Raw genomic sequence first — 27,455 nt, forward strand, 5'->3', positions numbered from 1 at the left:
GGTTTAGGATAGAGTGAGGGATAAGTAATGAAATATACATCTATTTGTTGTTTCTTAGACAGGAGAGAAGAGTAGAGATGATGCTTTGGAAGCCATAAAAGGAAATTTAGATGGGTTTTCCAGAGATGCAAAAATGCACCCTACTCCAGCATCGCACCCCAAGAAACCAGGTAGTTTTAAGAGGCATTACATTTTTCTTTTCTTGGAAGGTGATTTACGTAGTCCCTGTTTCTTTACCTCGCCATTATATGTGTGTGTGAAAAGTCAATGCAGAACTCTTCCTTCAAGCTAAGTACAGATTTGGATGTTCTCAAATGTGCAGTGGCTTAAGAGCTGTAGTCTGGATAACAACTGTCTTGGGAGGGAAAAAAACCTGTCTTCTAATTAAATGTCAGTACGACAATTTCACCTGTAAGTTTTCTGTATATAAATATATTAACATTAGTAAAATCTATTCAATCAGAGCAAATGTAATAAATGAGTTTACCATTTAATTCTCATTGTTTTACAGTAATTTTATGAACTAGTTCTGATTTCATTACTTAATGTGATTAAACTTATAAATTCTTAAAATGACTCGTTTCTAAAAATCATGGGTGTAATAATGCTCTTCTTGAAATTTTAGTTTCTCTAATGCATTTCTTTGTAATTTTTATCATCATTTATTGTCAGGTAAGCAAAAAGAAATGTACCTGTTTCAGAAAGCAGGGTAAAGGGATTGGGGGGTGGCGTTTGGTTGTTCTTTTGAACATTTGGCAGTTCAAATGAGTCTTGTATTTGCATAATTGTTACCACATTGTTTTTAAAAATTCAACATTTCAAGTCGGGCGCTGTGGCTCATGCGTGTAATCCCAGCACTTTGGGAGACTGAGGTGGGTGGGATCACTTGAGGTCAGGAGTTTAAGACCAGCCTGGCCAACATGGTGAAACCCTGTCTCTACTAAAAATACAAAAATAGGCCAGGCACGGTGGCTCAAGCCTGTAATCCCAGCACTTTGGGAGGCCGAGATGGGCGGATCACGGGGTCAGGAGATCGAGACCATCCTGGCTAACATGGTGAAACCCCATCTCTACTAAAAAATACAAAAAACTAGCCGGGCGAGGTGGCGGGTGCCTGTAGTCCCAGCTACTCGGGAGGCGGAGGCAGGAGAATGGCATAAACCCGGGAGGCGGAGCTTGCAGTGAGCTGAGGTCCGGCCAATGCACTCCAGCCTGGGCGACAAAGTGAGACTCCGTCTCAAAAAAAAAAAAAAAAAAAATTATCTGGGCATGGTGGTGCGTGCCTGTATTCCCAGCTACTCGGGAAGCTGAGGCAGGAGAATCACTTGAACCCGGGAGGCGGAGGTTACAATGAGCCGAGATCATGCCACTGCCCACTCCAGCTTGGGCGTCAGAGCAAGACTCCATTGCAAAAATTCAAAGTTTTGACATTTTATCAGCTGATTTCAAGAAAATGTACCTAATAGGTGAACAGTTTTCATAAATCATTTAGGCAGCCAAGAAAGTACTACCTTCTGCTGGAAAATGTTACATTGATAAATTTTATCTTGAACTCTTGTATTATAGTACCTTTCATGGTTGATATCAAGAAGGAATAATCACAGGCATAGTAACCAGTTCTTGATTTTCCGGGACAACTTTTACTCTGTTCTGTTAATTTCACTTAAGATTCCCATTCCAAAAGTATGCCCCAAAATAAAATATACAAGATTGAAAAGAAAACAGATATTAGCAATCAGGCTGAGATTAGAAAGGAAAAATATACCTAAAAATGAAAATTATAAGTTGAATAAGCTAGTCAAGGAGTAATTCAAGAATATATATTGGAAGTTAATACTAAAACTGGACCTAGGCTGGAGGTTAGGAAAAGGAGAGAAAGGCAGTCAGGAGTTCAAGACCAGCCTGGCCAACATGGTGAAACCCCATCTCTACTAAAAATACAAAAAATTAATTGGGCATGGTGGCACATGCCTATAATCCCAGTCACTTGGTAGGCTGAGGCAGGAGAATAGCTTGAACCTGGGAGATAGAGGCTGCAGTGAGTCAAGACTGCGCCACTGCACTCCAGCCTGGACGACAGAGTGAGACTCCATCTGAAAAAAACAAAAAACCAAAAACCTAGTCGTAAAGTATTTATAAAAAGAGTGTCCAGCCATTCTACCACCAAAGGCACCTTTTAAATTTCTCTTTATAGATTGTTTATCTAAAATGCTGAATACTGAATATACAAACTATATTGATCATATAAATTTTTTTTTTTGAGACAGGGTCTCACTCTATTGCCCAGGCTGGAGTGCAGGGACATGATCACAGCTCACTGCAGCCATGACTTCCCAGGCTCAGACAATCCTCCCACTTCAACCTCACGAGTAACTGGGACCACAGATGCACACCACCACACCTAGCTAATTTTTGTATTTTTTGTAGAGACGAGATTTCACCATGTTGCCCAGGCTGGTCTCAAACTCCTGGGCTCAAGCAGTCCACCTGCTTTAGCTTTCCAAAGTGCTAGGATTACAGGTGTGAGCAACTGTGCCTGGCCCATCATATAACTTTTATACTTCTTTTTAATCATACACATTAGCTGCTAGAGTTGGTATGGGCCAAAATATATTCCACATAGAATTCACACATTCTAGCCAAATGCAAAGAAACGTTGGTTTGGTCATTATAGTATATCCCAAGTAAATAGTCAGGGTCCATTTAAAAAATATTTTAAGTAGCTGGGAACCCAAATTGAGAACCTAATTGTTGGGAGACTTGGAATATAATGTGGGAGGGCTTTTTCTTTTTAAAACAAACTTAATTAAGGCAATAATTTTGCATATTTTGCATCTTCTTAGAACTTTCAGTGCATCCAGGTTTTGTTTCATTGATCCTAGAGAGAGGAAAGAAGTATGCAGGGTCTCCATTTTTCAAATGAGAGCCATTTCTTAAAAAAAAAGACTACTCCTAAGCTTCAAGTCAGTGAAGAAAAAAAGACTACTTATTGTGACAATAGACTTTAGTCATATTAAAGCAATTCAAAGTAATTTAAAATGTGGGGAGGCTGGGCGCAGTGGCTCACACCTGTAATCCCAGCACTTTGGGAGGCCGAGGTGGACAGATCACCTGAGGTCAGGAGTTCGAGACCAGCCTGACCAGTCTGGAGAAACTCCATCTCTACTAAAAATACAAAATTAGCCAGATGTGGTGGCATATGCCTGTAATCCCAGCTGATATTCAGGAGGCTGAGGTAGAACCCAGGAGGTGGAGGTTGCTGTGAGCGGAGATCACGCCGTTGCACTCTAGCCTGGGCAACAGAGCGAGACTCTGTCTCAAAAAAAAAAAAAAAAAAAATCTGGGGCCAGGCGTGGTGGTGCACACCTGTAATCCAGCTACTTGGGAGGCTGAGGCAGAAGAATTGCTTGAACCTGGGAGGCAGAGGCTGCAGTGAGCTGAGATTGTGCCACTGCACTCCAGCCTGGGTGACAGAGCTAGACTCCATCTCAGAAAAACAAAAACAGAAACAAAACAAAGAAGGTGAGACGTGGTGGCTCACATCTGTAATCCCAAAACTTTGGGAGACCAAGGCAGGCAGATCATGTGAATTCAGGAGTTCGAGACCAGCCTGGCCAATATGGTGAAACCCTGTCTCTACTAAAAATACAAAAATTAGCCGGGCGTGGTGGTGGGCGCCTATAGTCCCAGCTACTTGCGAGGCTGAGGCACGAGAATGGCTTGAACCTGGGAGGCAGAGGTTGCAGTGAGCTGAGATCATGCCACTGTACTCTAGCCTGGTTGACAGAGGGAGACCCAGTCTCATATAATAATAATAATAGTAGTAGTAACAATAATACATGTAAAGATGCAACAATAAAATAGTATTGTTAAAGAGCTTCATGTTAAATGTAGCCCCAGTCGAGCAGGTTCATTACATAAGTGAATTTTACATTTAATAATAAAAAGCCACAGTGACATTTGTATCATTTAGTGCCAAAAATCTTTTAAAGGTAGTCGTAGTCTTCAGGCAGGGTTTACTTTCTTAAATTGACTGTTATTGTTTGATTCAGCACTTTATATATCCTAATGTTGATGCTTTTCACAAGAAAATATCACCTTAATAATGTGTTTAATATTCTTGTCTTGGCCAGGCATGGTGGCTCAGCCTGTAATCCCAGTGCTTTGGGAGGCCAAGGTGGGTGGCTGACCTTAGGTCAGGAGTTCAAGACCAGCCTGGCCAGTACGGTGAAATCCCTGTCTCTACTAAAAATACAAAAATTGGGCTGGGTGTGGTGGCTCACACCTGTAATCCCAGCACTTTGGGTGGTGGAGGCGGGCAGATCACAAGGTCAGGAGTTCGAGACCAACCTGGCCAATATGGTGAAACCCCATCTCTACTGAAAATACAAAAATTAGCCGGGCATGGTGGTTGCTACTTGGGAGGCTGAGGCAGAAGAATTGCTTGAACCCAGGAGGCGGAGGTTGTCATGAGCCAAGATCACGCCATTGCACTCCAGTCTGGGCGACAGAGCAACAGTCTGGGTGACAGAGCAAGATTCCATCACACACACACACACACACACACACACAAATTAACTGGGCATGGTGGTGCGTACCTGTAGTCCCAGCTACTCAAGAGGCTGAGGCAGAAAAATCTTTGGAACCTGGGGAACAAAGCAGAGGTTGCAGTGAGCTGAGCTCATGCCATTGCACTCTAGCCTGGGCATCACAGAGAGATTCTATCTCAAAAAAAAAAACAAGTTCTTTTGTAATTTTTATTCCTCATATGGTAACTTTACTGAAATATGATCTATGCAAGTGTGTGGATCAAGCATGATATTTCAAAAATTACAGGTTTGTATTGTGCATTATTTCTTACTGAATTTCTTAATAAATAATGAAATTTAGTCATCATGGTATATATCTGTCCAAAATGTATTCAGCACTATATAGGTAGGTTTTCTTACATCTGATGTGTATTGGTTTGAGATAATATTATCTAGATAAACAGATCATTTTGACTTCAAAAATAATCGTCACTTTGATGTAAAGCATCAATGGTCTCAGGGGAAAAATTATTAATCTAATGAAAGAAAGAAAGACTGTCAAGGCCAGGAGCTCGAGACCAGCGTGGGCAACATAGTGAGACACCATCTCTATGAAAAAAAAAGAAAGGAAGAATTAGCTGGGTATGCTGGCATGTACCTATATTCCTAGCTACTCAGGAGGCTGAGGCTGGAGGATCGCTTGAGCCCAAGAGTTTGAGGCTGCTATGATTATGAGCTGTGAGCATGCCACAGCACTCTGGCCTAGGTCCTGTCTGTGAAATAAATCAATAGATACATACATTTTTAGTTTTGCCTTTTTTGAACCACATGCAAAATAGCTATTAAAATTCCCCTTTAGAAAGACATAATATTGTGTATAGACATCAAAGTATTTTACATGCATCATATAATTCCATTTGACTATTGTTACTTGTTATTTCTTGTTCACCTCCCTGTTTATGTTTCAATATATTCTTTTGCAATTGTACTACATCTTAATTCCTTTTTCTCTGTTGGTTTCCATTTTTGTGTGTTTCATTGCCATTTTCCATTTTGCAGATTGCCCCACATCATCTCATTCTACTAAAACTGTCTCCCCATCACCTGCCTTTCTTGATGAAGAAGAATTCAGTGACTTTATGCAGGGACCTGTTGAAGTTCCCCCATGTGGGCCTTCTTCCACGTCCCAGCCCTTTCAGTCTTTCCACCCCTCCACCCCACTTGTCCAGTTGCATACACAGAAGGCTGGGACACAGCCTCTCCCTCCAGGTCAGAGTCCAGTGCCTTTTGCCTTACATGGTGTCCCTGGGCAAATTCCTTACTTCTCTACTGCTTCAGCCTCACACAGTGTACCAAAAGCAGGTAACTCTTAGCATTATTAATGAAAATATTCTTAAGATATCCTGGGATAACTTATTTATGTTATATAAGTAGAATAATCCAGTGATGTTGGCAAATAAACATGTACATGAATGTATGACTGCTGTTGAAATTCAACAAACAAGTGTTCTAGATTTTTAAGTTCTGGGGTCTTCACATTCCGGAAAGGTGATTTAAAAGTTTTGCTCCTCAAGTAGGAGCACTTTAAACTGCCTTATAACTTTAAAAGAAATCTTCTGATTTTTCTGGAAGATTGTTGTTTGGGAGATTCACCAATATCATTTTCTTAAGAATAAGGAGCTAGGAAAGGCTTCTTTAGAAAGTACTCTTTCAGCTTCAGTGACAGGGCACTTGGGGGCAGAAGCCCGGGTTGTTCATTTACTATCAGTTTGTCCTTGATGTGCCTTAGATTTTGTCATCTGTAAAATGAGTAGAGACAGCTACACATCCTGGCTGGAGACAGGGTGCTGGGAGGGATCTTGGCAGACATGTACTCAGTCCAGACTTTCTCATTTGATGGATGTGAAAACAGACCAAGAGGTGATGATGATGTCACTGGCCAGAGGCCTCCCTAGGAGTTAGTGAAAGTGTTATCTTATGTAGGTTGTCAGATTTCAAAGGTAGTGCTCCTTCTTCCACTATACTCTTCCACCTACTGTCTCATAGAATTCTTTAGAATCACAGTAGATAATTATGTTTACATTCTCTAAAATCTCTAATAGTCTCTCAAGTCCTATACAAATGTGCAATAATTGAATTATTTCAACGTTTACATTTTTTTATTTTTTGAGACAGAGTCTTGCAGTATCGCCCAGGCTGGAGTGCAATGGCTTGATCTCAGCTCACTGCAACCTCCGCCTCCTGGGTTCAAGTGATTCTCCTGCCTCAGCCTCCCGAGTAGCTGAGATTACAGGCACCTGCCACCATGCCTGGCTAATTTTTTGTATTTTTAGTAGAGGTGGGGTTTCACTATGTTGGTCAGGCTGGTCTTGAACTTCTGACCTTGTGATCTGCCTGCCTTGGCCTCCCAAAGTGCTGGGATTGCAGGCTTGAGCCACGGCGCCTAGCCACAGTGTTTACATTATATGTGGCAGGGCCTCCCTTTAGAATATGGAGATGAGCTGGGCACCGTGGCTCACGTCTGTAATCCCAGCACTTTGGAAGGCTGAGGTGGGTAGGTCACCTGAGGTCAGGAGTTCGAGACCAGCCTGGCCAACATGACGAAACCCTGTCTCTACTAAAAATACAAAAATTAGCTGGGCTTGGTGGTGGGCGCCTATAATCTTAGCTACTCAGTAGGCTGAGGCGGGAGAATCGCTTGAACCTGGGAGGCAGAGGTTGCAGTGAGCTGAGATCGTGCCAGTACACTATAGCCTGGGCGACAAAGTAAGACTCTGTCTCAAAAAAAAAAAAAAAAAAAGAATATGGGGGTGGAGATGGATGATTGAAAAGATTAGACATGTACACATATACAGTTATATATAAATAATCCTTCGTGCTGTTTGTTTAGGCCCTTCCTTGGAGGAGAAGTTCCTAGTATCTTGTGATATAAGTACATCTGGGCAGGAACAAATTAAATTAAATACTTCTGAAGTTGGCCACAAAGCCCTAGGCCCAGGTTCCAGTAAGAGCCATCCCAGTGTAACGGCCAGTAACGGGGGTGCTGTAGATGGATGTGTAAGTGGTACCACCACTGCAGAGGCAGAAAAGACTTCAGATCAAAACCTGTCAATTGAAGAGAGTGGTGAGCTCGTGAAACATTCAGCAAAAAACTTGTTTAACCAAACGTTGCTCAAATGCTAACACCTTAAGCATTAATCTTCAAATGAATGCTGCTTGATTTTGCTAATTGAAATTTTGCTTGAAATATATTTAATGCATTCCTTTCTCCAATTAACCCCTAAGATTTTGCTCTGAATTCTTTCAACACACTGTTACTCGTTTTTTAAAATGATTTTGATAACTGGTTTTCTTAATTGGAATCATTTCTGATTTAAAATTTTCTTTCCTTTTATTTTATAAAAACTCTCTTTTTTTCCATTTATACTTTTTCTTCTTCCATAAAGGTTGAAAAGTTAAAATGTAACTGGAAAAGTCACCAATGAGAATATAATCTTGCTTTGTCTACAATAAATCATATGCACCACTGCCTAAAATATCTAAATTTTATAAATTCAACCCTCAGAAATGAATTAGAATGTGGGCAGCCTAGGAGGCAAACTTTTGGGAGGATATTTCACTGGACAAAAAGCCCCCAAAAGTCCTGTATATTTAAAACATCTGTATCATATGTAGATTAAAAAAAAAAAATGAAACTTTGCAAAGAAGCACTAGTAAAAACTGCAAGTAAAGCTTGGACAATTAAATATTTTTAGATACATAATTTTAAACTATCATCTATCATTTTTTTCCTTAATTTGTAATACATGTTAAATGGTGCAAGGCTTATATGATTTAGAATATTGAATTGATACATTTTAGATTTTGTATAATTTACTCTTTAGGACATAATTAACGTACAAGAGTTGCTTAGAAACCAAATATTTTATTCTGAATCTGGGGCAGGGGGGACCAAATATTTTAATTGTATTGGTGACTTTTTTTAGTGTCTCCAGCCAATGCTGTTTATAAAGAACCATGACTCAGTGTGATTTCACCATCTTCTCCATGGACCACTGTATACATTGATGTTTCTTATCTTCTAGGTGTGGGAGTATTTCCCTCACAGGATCCTGCTCAGCCCAGAATGCCTCCTTGGATTTACAATGAGAGTTTGGTTCCAGGTAAAAAAGCCCAGGATTCCCATCTGGATATTTTGCTATAAAGATTGTAAATGTAGTTGTAAATATTTACTGTCGTAGTTACAAAATATGCAGGAGGAATTGTGACTTTTCTTTTTTTCTTAAAGAGTACAGAAATTAAATAAATGTCGTGTTTCATAAGACTGCCTCATGTATGGAATAACTATATAAATGAAGGAGAATAGTTTTGTGTTAATGTTTTATCAGCCATCATACTTCAATTTCTAAAAGCTCTTATAGATTTATTATGCTTTAATGGACATTATCAAATATTCAGTTCAGCGATTAATAACATCAAGAATTTTACTAAAATATTTAATGTCATTTTCTGAATTCTTAGTTTATATTTTTAAAAATATTATTTCTATGACTTATTTGTCATGTAATACTATATGAAATAAAAGACCATGTGGGATCTTTTTTTTCCACGTTGGAAGATGTGAAGGATAGTGTTTACTTTTTTTTTTTTTTTTTTTTTTGAGACAAGGTCTTACTATGTCACCCAGGCTGGAGTGCAGTGACACAATCTTGGCTCACTGCAGCCTTGACCTCCCCAGGCTCAGACAATCCTCCCACCTCAGCCTCTCTAGTAGCTGGGACTACAGGTGCGTGCCACTACGCCCAGATAATTTTTGTATTTTTTTGTAGAGACGGGTTCTCACCGTGTTGCTCAGGCTGGTCTCAAACTCCTGGGCTCAAGTGATCTACCTGCCTCGGTCTCCCAAAGTGCTGCGATTACGAGTGTGAGCCACTGCACCCGGCCTACTTTTTCTTTACATATATTTTTACTGCTGAGCCAAAAAGAAAAAAAAAAAGAAAAGAAAATCCTTAAAGTGCATTTTCTTCTTTAAACCAAAAAAAATTTATTTTTAATTTTTATGGCTACATAAGTGTATATTTTTATGGAGTACATGAGATATTTTGATACAGACATGCAATATGTAATAATCACATCAGGGTAGATAGGGTATCCATTACCTCAAGCATGTATTACTTCTTTGTGTTATGAACGTTCCAATTGTTATTTTTTTCTTAAAATAATTATTTTAATGAAGTATTCAAAATAATTTTAAACATCTGATCAGTAAGATTAGACACAAATGAGTATGCTGCACAAATTATTGTTGACTGTAGCTACCTTGTAGTGCTATCAAATTCTAGATCTTATTCCTCCTATCCAACTATATTTTTATGCCTATTAACCATCCCCATTATTCCCCCCTCCCCACTACCATTCTCAGCCTCTGGAAACCATCATTCTATTCTCTGTCTCCATGAGTTCAGTTGTTTTAATGTTTAGCTTCCACAAACAAATGAGAATATGTGAAGTTGGTCTTTCTATGCTTGACTTATTTCTCTTAATATAATGTCCTCTAGTTCCAACCATGTTGTTGGAAATGACAGGATCTCAATTTTTTTATGGCTCAATTTTGCTCCACTGTGTATATGTACCACATTTTCTTTATCCATTCGATAAAGTGTCTGTCAACGGACACTTAGGTTGCTTTTGAATCTTGGCTTATAAATTAGTACAGCCACTGTGGAGAAACCTTTATACTGTTCTCCATAGTGGCTATACTAATTTACATTCCTACCAACAGTGTGTGAGGGTCCCCTTTTCTCCACATCCTCACCAGCATTCGTTATTGCTTGTCTTTTGGATAAAAGCCATTTTAAGTGGGGTGAGATGATATTTCATTGTAGTTTTGATTGACATTTCTCTGATGATCAGTTATGTTGAGCCCCTTTACATAAGCCTGTTTGCCATTTGCATGTCTTCTTTTGAGAAATGCCTGTTCAGTTGTCTTGCCCATTTTAAAATCAGATTGTTAGCTTTTTTTTCTATTGAGTTGTTTGAGCTTCTTATATATTTTGGTTTTAATCCCCTGTCAGATGGATGGTTTACAGATATTTTCTCCCGTTCTATGTGTTGTCCATTTTTTGATTGTTTCCTTTGCAGTGCAAAAGCTTTTTAACTTGATGTGATCCCATTTGTCCATTTTTGCTTTGGTTGCCGTTATTTTTGGGTTATTACTCAAGACATCTTGCCCAGATCAATGTCCTGGAGAGTTTCCCTAAGTTTTCTTTTAGTAGTTTCGTAGTTTCTGGTCTTACATTTAAAAGTCTTTAATTCATTTCGATTTGAGTTTTGTATTGGATGTGGGATGGAGTCTAGTTTTATTCTGCATATGGATATCCAGTTTTTCCAGCACCATTTATTGAAGAGACCCTTCCCAATGTATATTCTTGGCACCTTTCTGAAAAATGAGTTCACTGTGGATGTGTGGATTTATTTCTGGGTTCTCTATTCTGTTCCATTGGTCTCTGTGTCTGTTTTTATGTTATTACTATGTTGTTTTGGTTACTATAGCTTTGTGGTATAATTTGAAGTCAGGTAATATACAGTAATGTACTGTAATTCCTCCAGTTTTGTTCTTTTTGCTCAGAATGGCTTTGGCTATTCTGGGTCCTTTGTGGTACCATATAACTTTTAGGATTATGTTTTCTGTTTCTGTGAAGAATGTAATTGGTATTGATAGGGATTGCATTGAATCTGTGCTACCCATTGCTTTGGGTACTATGGACATTTTAACAACATTGATTCTTCCAAAACATGAACATGGAATATTTCTCTACTTTTTTATGTCTCCTTCAATTTCTTGCATTAATGTTTTATAGTTTTCATTCAAATGCATTTTCTGATACTACTCATAATGACAAAAGGCTGATTGTTACCAAAATCGTATGTACAATTCAACTGTACATAAAAATAATGGCTTTTCTTCCAAATGCCTATTAGACAGTTTGTATCTTTTCTTCTTCTCTGTCCTCAAGCCAAACGAAATCTAGATCTTGGTATGTTTTGGAGTTTTATCCATTTTCTGCCAGTTTGTATTACTTTCTCCCTCTTCCTTCCAAACATACATGCACATATACTTTCTAGTCAAAACATGTATTTTTTTTTTTTTTTTTTTTGAGATGGAGTCTCTGTCACCCAGGCTGGAGTGCAGTGGCACGATCTTGACTCACTGCAACCTCTGCCTCCCGGGTTCAAGCAATTCTCCTGCCTCAGCCTCCCGAGTACCTGGGGCTACAGGCATACACCACCACACCTGGCTAATTTTTTTTTATTTTTAGTAGAGATGGGATTTCACCATATTGGCTAGGCTGGTCTCGAACTCCTGACCTAGTGACTCGCCCACCTTGGCATCCCAAAGTGCTGGGATTACAGGCATGAGCCACCACAGCCGGCCAAAAATATGTGTTCTTATGGAGAGCCGACTAACCTGTAATCCATACTTATAATCCCAGATGTAAAATTTTTGTTTTAAACAGTTTCTCTGTCCACCTTAGCCCTACTAACTTTCATCTCCCTAACTAAGCTTGCTAGATTTAGTAAATAACCATACAGGATGCCCAGTTAAATTTGAATTTCAGGTAAAAAGCAAATAATTTTTTAGTATAAGTATGTCCCATGCAATATTGGCATTCTTTATTTTAGCCCTGTCTCTAACAACATTTCCCACTTGGTCCTTTGGAAAACCCATGTTATTATCAAAAACTCACCAACCGTACCCCCTTTTTAAGACACTTGTTCTGCTTCCTCACCCTAACAGAAACTGGGTCTTTCCTTAAAGGTTGTATTTCCATAGCACCTTCTCCAATGGTGTTTTCTCTCACAGCCTCTAATTTACTGGAGGAGAGTGATGTTGGTATAATTCTTACTTCCTGTTGCTCTTTTCAAACTGTTCTCCACCATCATTACTCTACTGCTTCTCTTGTAATATCCAAAGCATGCTGTCTTGTTACAATCTTCTACTGAATTATAAGACTTTGTCTTACCTCTAGCCCTAAACTTTATCTTTAGTACCAAGCTCCAGACTCTTAATTGTCTGCTGGACATTTCCACTTGAATATCTCAATTTTTTTTTTCTTTTTTTTTGAAACGGAGTCTCACTGTTTCCCAGGCTGAAGTGCAGAGTGCAGAGTTGCAATCTTGGCTCACTGCAACCTTTGTCTCGGGGTTCAAGTGATTCTCCTGCCTCAGCCTCCTGAGTAGCTGGGCCTACAGGCACATGCCACCACGCCTGGCTAATTTTTGTATTTTTAGTAGAGATGGGCTTTCACTATGTTGGCCAGACTGGTCTCGAACTCCTGACCTCAGATGATCTGCTGGCCTTGGCCTCCCAAGTGCTGAAAGATTATAGACGTGAGCCACCATGCCCAGCCGCACTGGAATATGTTTAAAGCAGTTTAAACCCTGACATGGCTTTGGTTCTATTAAAGCAGTTTGATTGAAGATTATTCTTGTATACCAACAATGGCACCCCCAAAAATGAATCACTTGGAATGTGTTTCCATTTGTAATCTGGTCTTTCCTTTAATAGATGCCTATAAGAAAATCTTAGAAACCACAGTGACTCCAACCGGAATAGATACTGCCAAACTGTATCCCATTCTGATGTCATCTGGGCTTCCCAGGGAAACTCTTGGACAGATATGGGCCTTAGCTAATCGAACTACACCTGGCAAACTTACAAAAGAAGAACTTTATACTGTTCTAGCCATGATAGCGGTAACACAGGTAAACCATGTTTCTTAAGTTAGATCAAATAACTTTATTAGTATAAATTGCAAGGATATGAAATCTTTTTCACTACATTGTGTAACTCCTTGTACATTAAAATTTAGATCATTTTCAGGATATAGTACTTCAAATATGTAGAGTTTATATGATGTGCATAATAGCAAGTTATTCCTTTGTTTAAAGACCTTTTGTTTTGGTTTGTTTTTGAGACTGAGTCTCACTCTATTGCCCAGGCTGGAGTGCAGTGGTGCGATCTCAGCTTACTGCAGTTTCCACCTCCCGGGTTCAAGTGATTCTCCTGCCTCAGCCTCCCAAGTAGCTGGGATTACAGGCACCTGCCGCCATGCCTGACTAATTTTTATATTTTTAGTAGAGATGGGGTTTCACCATGTTGGCCAGGCTGGTCTCGAACTCCTGACCTCAAGTGATCCACCTGCCTCGGCCTCCCAAAGTGCTGGGATTACAGGTGTGAGCCACCATGCCTGGCCTAAAGACTTTTAATATATTAACATTCTCTGAACTTGAAAGTTAGTCAGTAATAGGTGAAATTACTCTGTCTTTTGAAGTTTTCTCTAAAATTTCATAGATATAAAGTATTCTCAGTCTGGTAAAAATTTTTCTTTTATTGCAAAGTCATTTAAAATAAAATTTAAAAGATCATATAGAATTAACCTATAGAATTAACCAAATGTGTCAGAAAGTGAAAATGTCAGAACTCATATGTGTTGGCCATTTCTTTGTTAAGTATTAGGTTTGCATTGACCTTGTAACTTTTTTTCTTAAATCAAATTCATGAGTTTTGAGAGTAGGAGTGGAAACATGCAAAGGCTACAGATTTTTACCTTTCGGTCTCTGCCAGATTTCAACCGTATGTGGTTTACAACCCCCTAATCCATTTTCTTTCTATCATTTGTAGAGGGGCGTTCCTGCAATGAGTCCTGATGCTTTAAACCAGTTCCCAGCAGCTCCTATTCCAACTTTAAGTGGTTTTTCTGTGACTCTGCCTGCACCGGTGAGTCAGCCAACCGTGATACCTTCAGGCCCTGCGGGCTCCATGCCCCTCAGCCTTGGACAGCCAGTCATGGGTATTAACCTTGTTGGACCAGTGGGTGGAGCTGCAGCCCAGGCTTCTAGTGGTTTCATACCAACCTTCCCTGCAAATCAGGTAAATGAAGAAGCTGTGCATATTTCAAGTAATCACTGAAAGTGAATCTGGGCACCATTTTTTCCAGGGATACATAGAGTAGGTTACTGGATTATAGGGAGCACATTTAAATTCTTAGGTTGTATCTTTCAGAAAAACTGCTAAACCTGAAATTAAAATACTTTAGTTTTTCACTTCTCAGATTAGCAAAAATGTTTGAAGTATATAATATTTAATGTCATTGAAAAAGTAGGGTAAAAGTGACTAATACACTCTAGGCTTCTTGGTACAGCCTTGTTGAAAGGCAGGCTTGGCAATAGTTATCAAAATTCTGCATGTCAAGCTGGGCGTGGTGGTGTGTACCTATAGTACCAGCTACTCCAGAGGCTGAGGCAGGAGGATCACTTGATCCCAGGGGTTCAAGTCTGCAGTAAGCTATGGTTATGATCACACCATTGCACTCCAGCATGGCAACAGAAGGAGACTCAGTTTAAAAAAAAAAAAAAAGCCTCAGCATGTCTGTATCTTCTCTCCTAGCAGTCACATTATTAGAAATCTATCCTAAGAAATAGTTACTCAAATTAGCAAAGATACGTAAGAATTTTTGTTGTAATATTGTTTGTTAGAGTAAAAAGTGGAAATAGCTAAATATCCAACAGGAGGAGAAAGGTTAAATAAATTTCAGTTCATTCACACAGTGGTGGTAATCTTTAAACTGAGTAAGATAGAGCTACATGTACTGCATGGAAATGTATCTTTGTTATATAGTTAAGAGTATAGAGCAATATAGTGTAATCTCATTTTTCTTTAAAACAAATGAGCTGTTAACAATACTTCTGGAGTGTGGGATTAGGAGTCAGTGTCCACTCTTTGTACATGTATGTGATTGGTTATGATGAGCTTGTGTCACTTAATTTGCAAACATGCATGATGTATCTATATGTCTTTTTTTTTTTTTTAAGCATTTTGACCTTTTTAATTTTTTTTTTTTTTTTTTTTGAGATAGAGTCTTGCTGTGTTGCCCAGGCTGGAGTGCAGTGGTGTGATCTTGGCTCACTGTAACCTCTGCCTCCCAGGTTCAAGCCATTCTCCTGCCTTAGCCTGCCAAGTAGCTGGGATTACAGATACCCACCACCACACCCAGCTAGATATGTCTTTTAAAGATGGCAGGCACTTAGTAACCCAATGAATGTCATTCAGCTATTTTTAAAATGTATAGATTAGTTTTTTGTTTGTTTGTTTGTTTTCAGCCAGACTCTTGCTCTGTCGCCCAGCGGGGCTGGTGTGCAGTGGCACAATCTTGGCTCACTGCAACCTCCGCCTCCTGGGTTCAAGTGAGTCTCCTGCCTCAGCCACCCGTGTAATTGGGACTACAGACACATGCCACCATGCCCAGCTAATTTTTGTATTTTTAGTAGAGATGGGGTTTCGCCGTGTTAGCCAAACTGGTCTCGAACTTCTGACTTCAGGAGATCTGCCCACCTCGGCCTCCCAAAGCGCTGGGATTACAGACGTGAGCCACTGCGCCCAGCCTAGATTAGCTATTTAAACCAATTTTTTACCATTTGGACCAGAGAGTATCTAAAAATACAAAACAGTATTCCTGCCTTAAGCACTTGAGTTAATGTATCTAAACTGAGAAATTTTAAGGACAGTCTTTGAAATTGACTGTTGGAGATTTGTTGTGTATTTATTTTGTCAGTCAGTGCTATTTATTTAAATATCCTTTATAAACCTAGGTAGTAAAGCCAGAAGAAGATGACTTCCAGGATTTTCAAGATGCTTCTAAGTCAGGATCCCTTGATGACTCATTCAGTGATTTCCAAGAGTTGCCTGCTTCTTCAAAAGCAAGTAACTCCCAGCATGGAAACAGGTAGAAAAGAGTTTAATATATTTAACATTGTATTTAACCATTAAGAAAGAGACATCCATAATAGGAAGGCTAGGTGTGAGAAATTTAAAAATTAAGACTCCTTACTCTACTACTTTCTGTGATTATTCCTTCTGTATTAATACTTTTACTCTCCAAACTTCTCTCTTTTGTCCACCTTAAACTTCAGCTCCTACTGTTTCCTCTAAGTACGCACCTACCTGGCAATATTCTTTTTTACCTGTGCCAAACCTTTATTATAGCTAGAGCACCTGTGCAGTGATGACTTCATGTTCCTGTATTAAAGCAAGGTCTTCAACTGTTGAAAAGTTTTTTAGGCAGGAGCACATAATTGTATGTTTTTGTAGTGTTATGTACTGTTACTTTTCCACAGAATCATAATTCACAACTCTAATCATATTTCTTCACATTTCTTGTATAATTGACATTAGTGTCTTTTAAGCCTTCAGATTTCTGTTGTTTGCATAGACAGCTGCATAAACATTTCTCTAAGGTTTTACATGCCACGTTAAGCTTCGGGTACAGTAACTGATTCAGTATGTTGTCAGCATTTTTTATTTTTTTTTTTGAGATGGAGTCTTTCTCTGTTACCCAGGCTGGAGGGCAGTGGTGTGATCTTCGCTCACTGCAACCTCCACCTCCCAAGATACAGTGATTCTTCTGCCTCAGTCTCCCTAGTAGCCAGGATTACAGGTGTCCACCACCACACCCAGCTAATTTTTTTGTATTTTTGGTAGAGATGGGGTTTCACCATTTCGCCATGTTGGCCAGGCTGGTCTCAAACTCCTGACCTCAAGTGAGCCTCTCGACTTGGCCTCCAAAGTGCTAGGATTACAGGCATGAGCCACCATGCCAAGCCGGCATTTTTAAAAAAGTATTTAGATATTTCTGCAAAGTGGAACACATCAGACACCAGAGTAAGCGATAGGAATTCCTTTGTTTTTATTTTTCAAATTGGTTTTTGTCAGAATACGTATTCCGTGTCTCCTGTGTTCCTGTTTATGCAGTTTCGCTCCTTTCTTCCCCGTTTAGCCAATTATCTCTTAGTCAGCACTTTGCCGCATACACACTGTAACAAGAACTAAGGGACAGGCATTATAGAGAATTACAAATTAGGAAAAGAGACTATTCTCCTGATTTTAAAAATATATTAAATGCATGTATGTAACATATAGAAGAAACATATAAGGAATGAGACCATAGAGTGCTGGTATTTCCAGGACTGCTGCACCAACACAAGCAAGTTAAACCTTCTAGACACATAAATTATATTTCTACTCCAGATCTCTTCCTTCAAACAAAATTTGTATATAGTACTACTATCTAAGCATTCCCATCTGAATGACTCAAGGCATCTCAAATTCACTGCATGAAATTAAATTCATTGTTTTCCTACTCAAAGCCAAATAAAAATGTGTTAAATCATTATTCCCTTCCTTGGTGAATGATGTCACCATATTCAGTCACCAGATTAAAAGCATGCTATTTACTTTGGCTCTGTCCTCTCTTCTTTACCACCATTAACTCTGTCAGCTCTGTGTGACAGTGTGTGATCTTAACTCCTGCCCGCTCTCAACTCTTGCTATTTCCCATGACTTACACTCCAGCCATGCCAGCATGACTCCAAACTGACCGTGCTCTTTCGAACTTTATACGTTCTGTTTGCTTCAGTCTGAAATACCCTTACCTAATCTCCCTATAGTTATAGTTCCATTTCAGAAATCAGCTAAATATAGGAAGTTTTTCCTAACCAATTGCTACCTCCAAGGTGAGTTAGGGGCCCCTCCTTTGCTACTGCTATAGTACCTGATGAATATCTGTGCCCTAATTGTAACTGCTGGTTTTCCTGACTGTTTCCCTTACTAGGCTGTAAGTATCTGAAGACAATCATTCATGTTTATATATGTAGTGCTTGGCCCCGTCATATGTAATTAATAAAGATTTGCTGGATGACTGTATTATAGTATGTGGCTTATAAACCTGATTTATCAAATTGGTGATTTATTTATCTGAGCAAAACTCTGTTTGTAGATGAAATTAAAATTTGGGGGTAGAAAGTTTTAAGATGGTGGCCAGACCTGAGATATATGGGGTATTAGCAATTTTGTGTGGCATTATCTCCATGTAATAGTTTACTTTCATATACAATACTTTGCAGATATTCCTCTTACATATAGCTCTGAGTTGACTACTTCCATGCTTTCCTTGAATAAAACTATTTTATTTGTTTTTTTTTTTTTTTAAGATGAAGCCTCGCTGTGTCACCAGGCTGGAGTGCAGTTGCGCAACCTCGGCTCCCTGCAACTTCTGCCTCCCGGATGGATTCAAGTGATTCTCCTGCCTCAGCCTCCCTAGTAGCTGGGACTACAGGCGTGCGCCACCACACCCAGCTTATTTTTGTATTTTTAGTAGAGACGGGGTTTCACCATACTGTCCAGGCTGGTCTTGAATTCCTGACCTCAGGCGATCTGCCTGCCTTGGCCACACAAAGTGCTGGAATTACAGACGTGAGCCACCATGCCCAAATGAATGAAACTATTTTGGTATTATCTAGAATTCATACTCAATATTCATTTATTCATCTAGCAAACATTTATTTAGTATTTGCTATATGCCAGACACTGGGATAGGCATGAGAAATACAGAAGCAAAAACCACAGTTCCTGCTCTAAGGACACTTAGTTTTATCTGGTATTTAAATTATCTGATAAAGTTCTCTTAGGATTAGTCCTTAAATATATGTATAAAATGTATTCCCTAGTTTATGATAATCTGTACTCCAAATTGTTTTAAAAAGAGATTTGTTAAATCATGATGTGAATAGCTAAGCCTAGGAGAGACCATTTTGGACAGAAAATGGGCATTATTTGTTAGAGAAGATGAAAAGGCAAGTAAGATGTTAGGAGTAGACCGGGATGGAGAACATTGTTAGTCTGTGAGAAAATAACATTAGTAAGGGGCAGCACCAGTTGTGGGATGCCTTATGACTTATGACATACTCTATTTTAAAGCATTTTAGGAGTAAGAAGTGGCACAATGAAAGTGATTCTTGCTACTGTGTATAGGATAAATTCATTTGCCATGGTAATCCTGCTGTGAGATGATGAGAATTACTCAGGGTTTAGAGTTATAGACACTGAACAGTTTATATCTGAGAAATTGGTTAGACTCGGTGTTGAACTAGACGTCAGAGTCAAAGGAGAGATGACAGTTGAGCCTGCGCATAAAACCTGAAGGGCCTCTGGAAGGCAGCAACATCATCCAGTTACTCATTCAGAAAATACTATGTGCCGGGCACTCGGGAGCCTAGACTAATCAACAAAGCAGATATGGGACATTGATCATAGAAAAGTTAACAAGGGGGCCAGGGTTGGCCAGGCACGGTGGCTCATGCCTGTAATCCCAGCACTTTGGGAGGCCGAGGCAGCGGATCATCTGAGGTCAGGAGTTTGAGACCAGCCTGGCCAACATGGCGAAACCCCGTCCCTACAAAAAAAATAAACAAATAAAAATACAAAAATTACCCAGGCATGGTGGTGTGTGCCTCTAATTCCAGCTACTTGGGAGGCTGAGGCAGGAGAATTGCTGAACCTGAGAGGTAGAGTTTGCAGTGAGCCAAGATCGCGCCACTGCACTCCAGCCTGGGAGACAGAGTGAGAAGTTGTCTTATTAAAAAAAAAAAAAAAGGCTGGCGGGGAAGGCTGGGTGCAGTGGCTCTTGCCTGTAATCCTAGCGCTTTGGGAGGCGGATCAGTTGAGCCCAGGAGTTCAAGACCAGCCTAGAAAACCTATGGAGACGCCATCTCTACCAAAAATGCAAAAATTACCTGGGCATGGTGGTACATGCCTGTAGTACCAGCTGTCCCAACTACTTGGGATGCTGAGGCAGGAGAATCACTTGAACCCAGGAGGTCGAAACTGCAGTGTGCCATGATCGTGCCGCTGCACTCCAGCCTGGGCAACAGAGCAAGACACTGTCTCAAAAAATAAATAAAAGTTCACAAAGGGTTAATGTACAGGAGTTTGGGGTTGGTTAGTTTATTCTGCTGAGATCAAAATATTTCTTTTTAAATGTATATATTTAGCAGGGTAAGCAACTAAATAAAACTACCACAGTCATATGGAGTGATTGTAAAACACTAATAGATTCACTAGAGAAAATGCAAAATACTTTTTTATGCCGAATTTTTTAAGTCTTACCTTTCAGTAGAATACAGGTTCGTAAGTGTAAAATCAATATGCCTTTCTCACTTGAGTATTTTCATTAGTATGAAAGGGTAGAAATAACTGTCTTCATGTTTGGAACGGATGATGAGTACTGTGTAACTGGCATAAACACTTTCATGGTGATTACAGTGTTTTTTTTTTAAATAACTTCAGAGAAAGAACTGGAATGAAATATTCATTTGCAGTGTGCATAAAATTACAGTCTGAGTCATAACTTTTTTGAATGAAATTTTGTTGACTTTAATCAGCAAGCAGTAGTTCATTACCCTGAAGATCCTGGTTTTTTTTTTTTCCCCCCAATTCTGTGAATATAATTTTAAAATTAATCAATTAAGTGTAACATGTAGTAGAAAGATTTTTACCAATGAGCCTTAAAAGGCCATAGCTAAAGTTGGAGGATCATGAAAAATAAAGAAATCATTCAACTTTTGGGTTTTTTTTCCCCCTAAGATGTTGCCTTTATTCCCATGTAACATCCTATACAGTGAATTGTACTTTAATTACTTATGGAACTTTTAAAAAGTCAACTTACAATGTATAGATGATGGCTTATTTCATTTGTCAAGATCAGTTATGTAGCAGCTGTTTGGTGGTGATGTGAAATCATAATATTTGATGGCATTAAGTCCTAAAGGACTGTGTACCCCATTAGCATGCAGCTGCCAGAGCCTAGTTTTTACCTTGCTTGTAAGCCACTGATAAGAAGATTTAAATGACTGTGGAAATATTTTTGCTCCAGGGCAAAGAATTCAATAGAAATCCATTTATATAACTTATGCATGGTATTGAATGACACAAACTAGTGGTGGAATGTAGTCATTCATATGTAAAGGTAGTTCTTCCAGGGAGCTGCCTGGGTCTGATAAGGGAAGAAGAAGAAGAAAAAAAAAAGTAATGCTTTTATAGTATGTGTTTAAGCCTTCTAAGAATTACCCACACAGATACTACTCATTACGCTACTTTTCCATCCAGCATGAAATATGTCCACAGGCAAAAGTATCTTTATCTAATTTTGAAGTGATTGTTGTTTTGTTACAAAGATAGCTTCTGAAACCGCTGATGTGATCCCTGTAAAAATGCAAATTGTATTAACTCTACGGCAGCTTATCAGATGTGTGCACTTCTACTGGTAGGCAATGCAGTACAGTCAGAAGAAGAACAATTTACATTTGTCTTGGACAACATTTCATAAATAGATTTTTATCTTAACTGTTCTACCTCTGCACTCTGAACCCATTGAAGATAATAATTTATATTAAGGTTAACATGATTTATTTTAAAATATTGAGTATACATATGTGGAACAGTTCACTTTTGTAGTTTTATGGACCTTAAGTTAAAATTGCAGGAAGTCATCATTCTTTAATAACCTACTTCCAATGCCATTCCAGTTATTATGGCTTAAAGAGGTGCTTAGACAGTCAGCATGGATCTGACCCTTCTTCATTTAATTAAGAAAAAAATGATTGGGTAATGTGTTTTATCTGGTTTTTTTTTTTTTTTTTTTTTTTTTAGAAAAAGGACATTTTTTTTCTTTGTGGTGTATATGTATACTATATAGTTTCTAACTTTTAAAGCAGAGAGCCATGAGTTTTAATGAAATCCCTGTTTGCCATTTTAATTCGAACTTCTTTTTTGATGATAAAGGAAGCATTCAATGTCATCAAAACATGTTTCGTTTTTCCTTTAGTGCCCCTTCTTTGTTGATGCCACTTCCCGGAACTAAAACATTGCCTTCAATGGACAAATATGCTGTGTTTAAAGGAATTGCAGCTGACAAGTCCTCTGAAAATACTGTTCCACCTGGAGGTAAAAACAGTGGGTAAATTCATAAACTTGTGAATGCTAAATTGCATAATATTTAAATTGTATGAATCTTTAAGTGGTGGTCTTCTGTGTGCTAAATGTGTAAAATGCCTATACCACATGTTAAAGAGTGTTTGGCGGCTGGGCGTGGTGGCTCACGCCTGTAATCCCAGCACTTTGGGAGGCTGAGGTGGGCAGATCATGAGGTCAGGAGATCGAGGCCATCCTGGCTAACACAGTGAAACTCCATCTCTACTAAAAGTGCAAAAAATTAGCCGGGCATGGTGGCGGGTGCCTGTAGTCCCACCTACTTGTGAGACTGAGGCAGGAGAATGGCGTGAGCCCGGGAGGCAGAGCTTGCGGTGAGCCAAGATCGCACCACTGCACTACTCTAGCCTGGGTGACAGAGCGAGACTATCTCAAAAAAAAAAAAAAAAGAGTGTTTGGTTAAACCAATCTGCCTGACTTCCTGGAGCTGTAATTTCAGGATTCCTAACCTTAATTGAGCTTCTGTCCTTTCTGTCATAGATCCTGGTGATAAATATAGTGCTTTCAGAGAACTCGAACAGACAGCAGAGAATAAACCTTTAGGTAAGTTTTTGAGTCCTTAAAAGAATAAATTATTTCCATTTTTAATAAAAAAGGGATTTTTGATGGTTCTTTCCATGGCATTCCTTTATTTTAGTGTGTGTGCGTGTGTGTGTGTGTTTGTGTGTTTAGGAGAAAAAAACTGAATAGATAAAACAATATGGTAGAGTAGTGATGTTTATAATAGATACTCTTAAAGTATTCTACTTCAGAAAACCTTAATAATAGCAACTGTGTTTAGGCCAGGGGCAGTGGCTCATGCCTGTAATCCCAGCAGTTTGGAAGGCCGAGGAAGGTGGATCACCTGAGGTCAGGAGTTTGAGACCACCCTGGCCAATATGGCAAAACCCTATCTCTACTAAAAATACGAAAATTAGCCGGGTGTGGTGGTGCACACCTGTAGTCCCAGGTACTCAGGAGGCTGAGGCAGGAGAATCACTTGAACCCAGGAGGTGAAGGTTGCAGTGAGCTGAGATTGTGCCACTGCACTCCAGCCTGGGTGACAGAGCAAGACTCCATCTCAGAACAAAAATAAAAAAAAAGCTACTGTTTTTAAAAAATATCATGATAGGATCAGACACAGTTGCTCATACCTGTAATCCCAGCACTTTGGGAGACTGATCTGGGCAGATCACCTGAGGTCAGGAGTTCGAGACCAGCCTCGCCAACATGGTGAAACCCCATCTCTACTAAAAATACAAAAAAGTTAGCCTGGCATGGTGACACGTGCCTGTAGTCCTAGCTACTCAGGAGGCTGAGGCACAAGAATCGCTTGAACTCAGGGAGACAGAGGTTGCAGTGAGCCAAGATCATAAAAAAAAAAGAAAAGGTAGGTACTGAATGGGGGATTATCTAATAGAAGGGAAATAAGATTACTTCTTATAGTTCTGGAAATGAACTCATTTACAAGGAGTTAAATGTACTTGAGAATTACTTATTTTCTAAAATTTAGGGCATGCCAGGCACAGTGGCTCATGCCCGTAATTCCAGCACTTTGAGAGTCCAAAATGGGAGGATGGCTTGAGCCCAGGAGTTTGAGACCAACCTGGGCAACATAGTGAGACCTTGTCTCTACAAAAAAAAAAAAAAAAAAATTAGCCAGGTGTGGTGATGCACACCTGTGGTCCCAGCTACTCGAGAGGCTGAGGTGGGAGGATTGCTTGAGCCTGGGAGGTGGAGGCTGCAATGAGCCCTAATTGTGCCACCGTACCCTAGCCTGGGCAGCAAGCAAGACTCCATCTCAATCAATCAATAAAAATAAAATAAAATTTGGGGCAAATTCCAAATCAGTGTTGTTTCCTTTGAAGATAGGACATTCCCTTTCATGGGAAGCTTGCATGACAAGTTAAATTCCCTTGTGAAATGAGAGCTGTGGTTACTCTGATTTATTACACTGCTCAACGAGGCTTGAAGTATTAGCAGTACAGCAATCTGTGGACTGTAAAGGCAGCAACTAGTCATTTTTTTTTTTGAAACAAAGTTTTATTCTTGTCAGCCAGGCTGGAGTGCAATGGCATGATCTCGGCTCACTGCAGCCAATACCTCTCGGGTTCAAGCGATTCTTCTGTCTCAGCCTCTTGAGTAGCTGGGATTACAGGTACCTGCCCCCATGCCTGGCTAATTTTCATATTTTTAGTAGAGACAGGGTTTCACCATGTTGGCCAGGCTGGTCTCAAACTCCTGACCTCAGGTGATCTGCCCACCTCGGCTTCCCACAGTGCTGGGATTGCAGGCGTGAGCCACCACACTTGGCCAATCTTTTTCTTTTCAAGATTTTTTTTTTCTATTACTGTTGCAGTACCTGGTACCATTATTATTTGTTATTTTTTAGCTATTCACTCATGATCTAGAAATAACACATTCTAGAATAACATTATTAAAAACAACTTGATTAAGGCATAGTCACTGCTACATATTATAAAGCAGGTACAAGGTACTTTACATTCACAGAGGTATAATATAGTACTGTCTTACATCTATAATACTAGAGCGTACAATTAAAAAGATGTTATATAAGATTTGATTCTACTTTTCCAGTAGAGAGCCCAAAGGTTGGTATGACACAGCTCTCATACAGAAATGCACCTTCTTAGCTAGGATTTTCTTTCAGTAGTAGCATGGTTATAGGTACTCACTTTTCTTCATGAACATCAGCTAAAAATAATTTTAAAACAAACATATGAAACATTGGATTCCTACAAAGATGACCAAGTGGGGGTAAGCAGGACTCAACCAAACTCATATTTTACCGGATCCCTCGTGTTTGAGCAGTGAGCTCTGTGAAAGAAAGGGAATGGCAAGGAGCACTTCAAAACTTGGGCCACAACCAAAACACAGGATCATTTCAAACAGAAGCAGTAACCAAACAATGCTCACTTAGTATGTTCAAGGATGCCAACATCAATATTCAGTCATCTGCACACTCATCCAGTAAGAATGGGTGATCAGTTACTATACTTGGCTTGTGTTAAACTGAATCACCACTCTACAAGATTTTCAAGATTGGCTGTAATTTGATGAGAAAGATGAAGAGAGGGGTTTATGTGCACATGTGGTTACCATCTCTAATAGTAAGACTTAGAGTACAAGGGAGTATAAAATGATCATTCGAGAGTCATATATGTAAAAACCGAAAGTTATATTTGTGGTTAAATCCTACTGTAAACATGATGTGTAGGGTTTAGATAACCCATGGGTCAAAGTATGTTCTCGAAAGCTTAACTATGCATGCTATGAAATGTGTATACTCTAATGAGAATTTCCTTCTGGGAGCAATACCACATTCTATCTTTACATATTGAATGCTCAGACTTGGGACATCCTTCAGCAATCTTTTATTTCCACCCTTCTGCTAGGTTGGGGAGAGATGGTGGGTAGGTATGGTAGGAACTGTATTGCTTAATTATCTCTAAAAAAGGGAATCCCACCTCTTATAAAAATATTCAATCTCTTTTAACTGTTAGGTTCTAGAAATGTTTCCTTATGTTTCATCCAAGCTTTTAGAATGTAATAGCCATTTCTTCCTCAGTATCAGATACACAGTGGGAGTAACAGAGTGGGAGTAACAGATAAACAGAGTAACAGTGTGGGAGTAACAGAGATAAACCCAAGGGGAACTTTTGACTTGTGAGGTTTTTATTTGCACCTAGCAATGTTTTTTCATCAACACTTGGGCCAAGACAAGTTTGGAGTAAAGAGCACATAGTTTAACATGAGGGTTCTTTGTGTAATGTGGTATTAATGACCATAATATGTATTCCTGTAACAGACAATAGGAAAAGACAGTGGTGCCACCAATATGTAAGCAGTACCTTAGTCCTGCTTTTTCAATACTTTTTTTTTTTTTTTGAGACAGTGTTATGTTCTGTCATCCAGCCTGGAGTGCAGTGGTGCAGTCATAGCTCACAGCAGCTTCCAGCTCCTGGACTCAAGCAGCCTCAGCCTCCCTCCCAAGTAGCTAGAACTGTAGATGTGCACCATCACAATGGGGTCTTGCTCTGTTGCCCAGGCTGGTCTTGAACTCCTGGCCTCAAGCAATCTTTCCAGCTCAGCCTCCCAAAATGCTGGGATTACAAGTGTGAGCCACCATGGCCAACCAAATTTCAGTACTTTTTTTAAAAAAGTTCCAGATTGTTGTTATTTTCATTTGCCTGCTTTCATTCCTATCTTAATTCTAAGGTCTTCCAAGTAGAGTTACCAACTCTGTTCATTTTAGGAGAATAGATTTTATTTTCCTAAATGGTATGATACCTTTTTTAATACTCATTAAAAATACATTGATTTGACTTTGTTAAAGTACATTAGTATCTTAGAATTTATGAAGAATCTTATAGTATTGTGTTCAGAGCTGTGGGTTGCTTAGGTTACTGAATGACAGAGTTTAATAATATTTCCTTTTTTCCATCTCCACAGTTTAAGCCATAAATTAAAGTAAATGAGGAAAATGTTCTTTATAAATAAATGGCACATTTTTATTGAAGTTTTAGCAAAAAAGTGGATTCTTTTGAGATTTTTTTAGAGCCTAAAAAGTGACAGGAGAGGGAAACTTATGAGTATGTAGACATTAACCAAAAAGCTAACCATGAAATAATATGCTTAATATGCCTTCGGATAGACAAGCTTCCATTGACTGTGACTAATTTATTTGCCAACAAATTCCCTTTGTAAACCCACCCATTTTTATTTCCTTTTAACCCTTTCACCCAGCTTACCTTTCCATTGGAAAAGTTTACAATTCATCAGTAAGTGTAATTTGCTGTGGTGATTAAAATACACAAACAAAGCAATACTTGTCAATTTCACAGATATTTCAAAGCAATGCATTAAAAATTTAGGCTGTGATAAAAATGGCTACTTATTACCTCTACATTTACAGAAATAATACAGATATAATCAGTGATACTACTAATTTAAAATTCTAGGGTGATTTTTAAAAGTTTTACATCTTCTATCAGTTTGTGAAATTGACTTGAGTTTTACTAGTGGTATGTCTTACAAATATA

The 27,455-nt window shown here is 39.1% G+C and overlaps 1 protein-coding gene across 50 annotated transcripts in view; it reads left to right on the top strand.

Annotated features, from left to right (window-relative positions):
- SYNRG (synergin gamma) overlaps positions 1-27,455 on the top strand; it is a 334,879-nt gene that overhangs the window by 265,423 nt on the left and 42,001 nt on the right. For 15 of the 50 annotated variants that reach the window (XR_013405828.1, XR_013405829.1, XR_013405826.1 and 12 more), the window contains exons 6-13: positions 59-170; positions 7,420-7,653; positions 8,615-8,692; positions 13,099-13,295; positions 14,215-14,463; positions 16,182-16,315; positions 22,250-22,368; positions 22,894-22,956. Coding sequence is in view for 46 of the 50 variants with exons in the window: in XM_015119443.3 (XP_014974929.3) it covers positions 59-170; positions 7,420-7,653; positions 8,615-8,692; positions 13,099-13,295; positions 14,215-14,463; positions 16,182-16,315; positions 22,250-22,368; positions 22,894-22,956 (1,186 nt within the window). In the remaining 4 variants the exon portion in view is untranslated. 50 annotated transcript variants of the gene reach the window in all.

The sequence above is a fragment of the Macaca mulatta genome, chromosome 16 (genome assembly GCF_049350105.2).
Source record: "Macaca mulatta isolate MMU2019108-1 chromosome 16, T2T-MMU8v2.0, whole genome shotgun sequence".
Taxonomy (NCBI): domain Eukaryota; kingdom Metazoa; phylum Chordata; class Mammalia; order Primates; family Cercopithecidae; genus Macaca; species Macaca mulatta.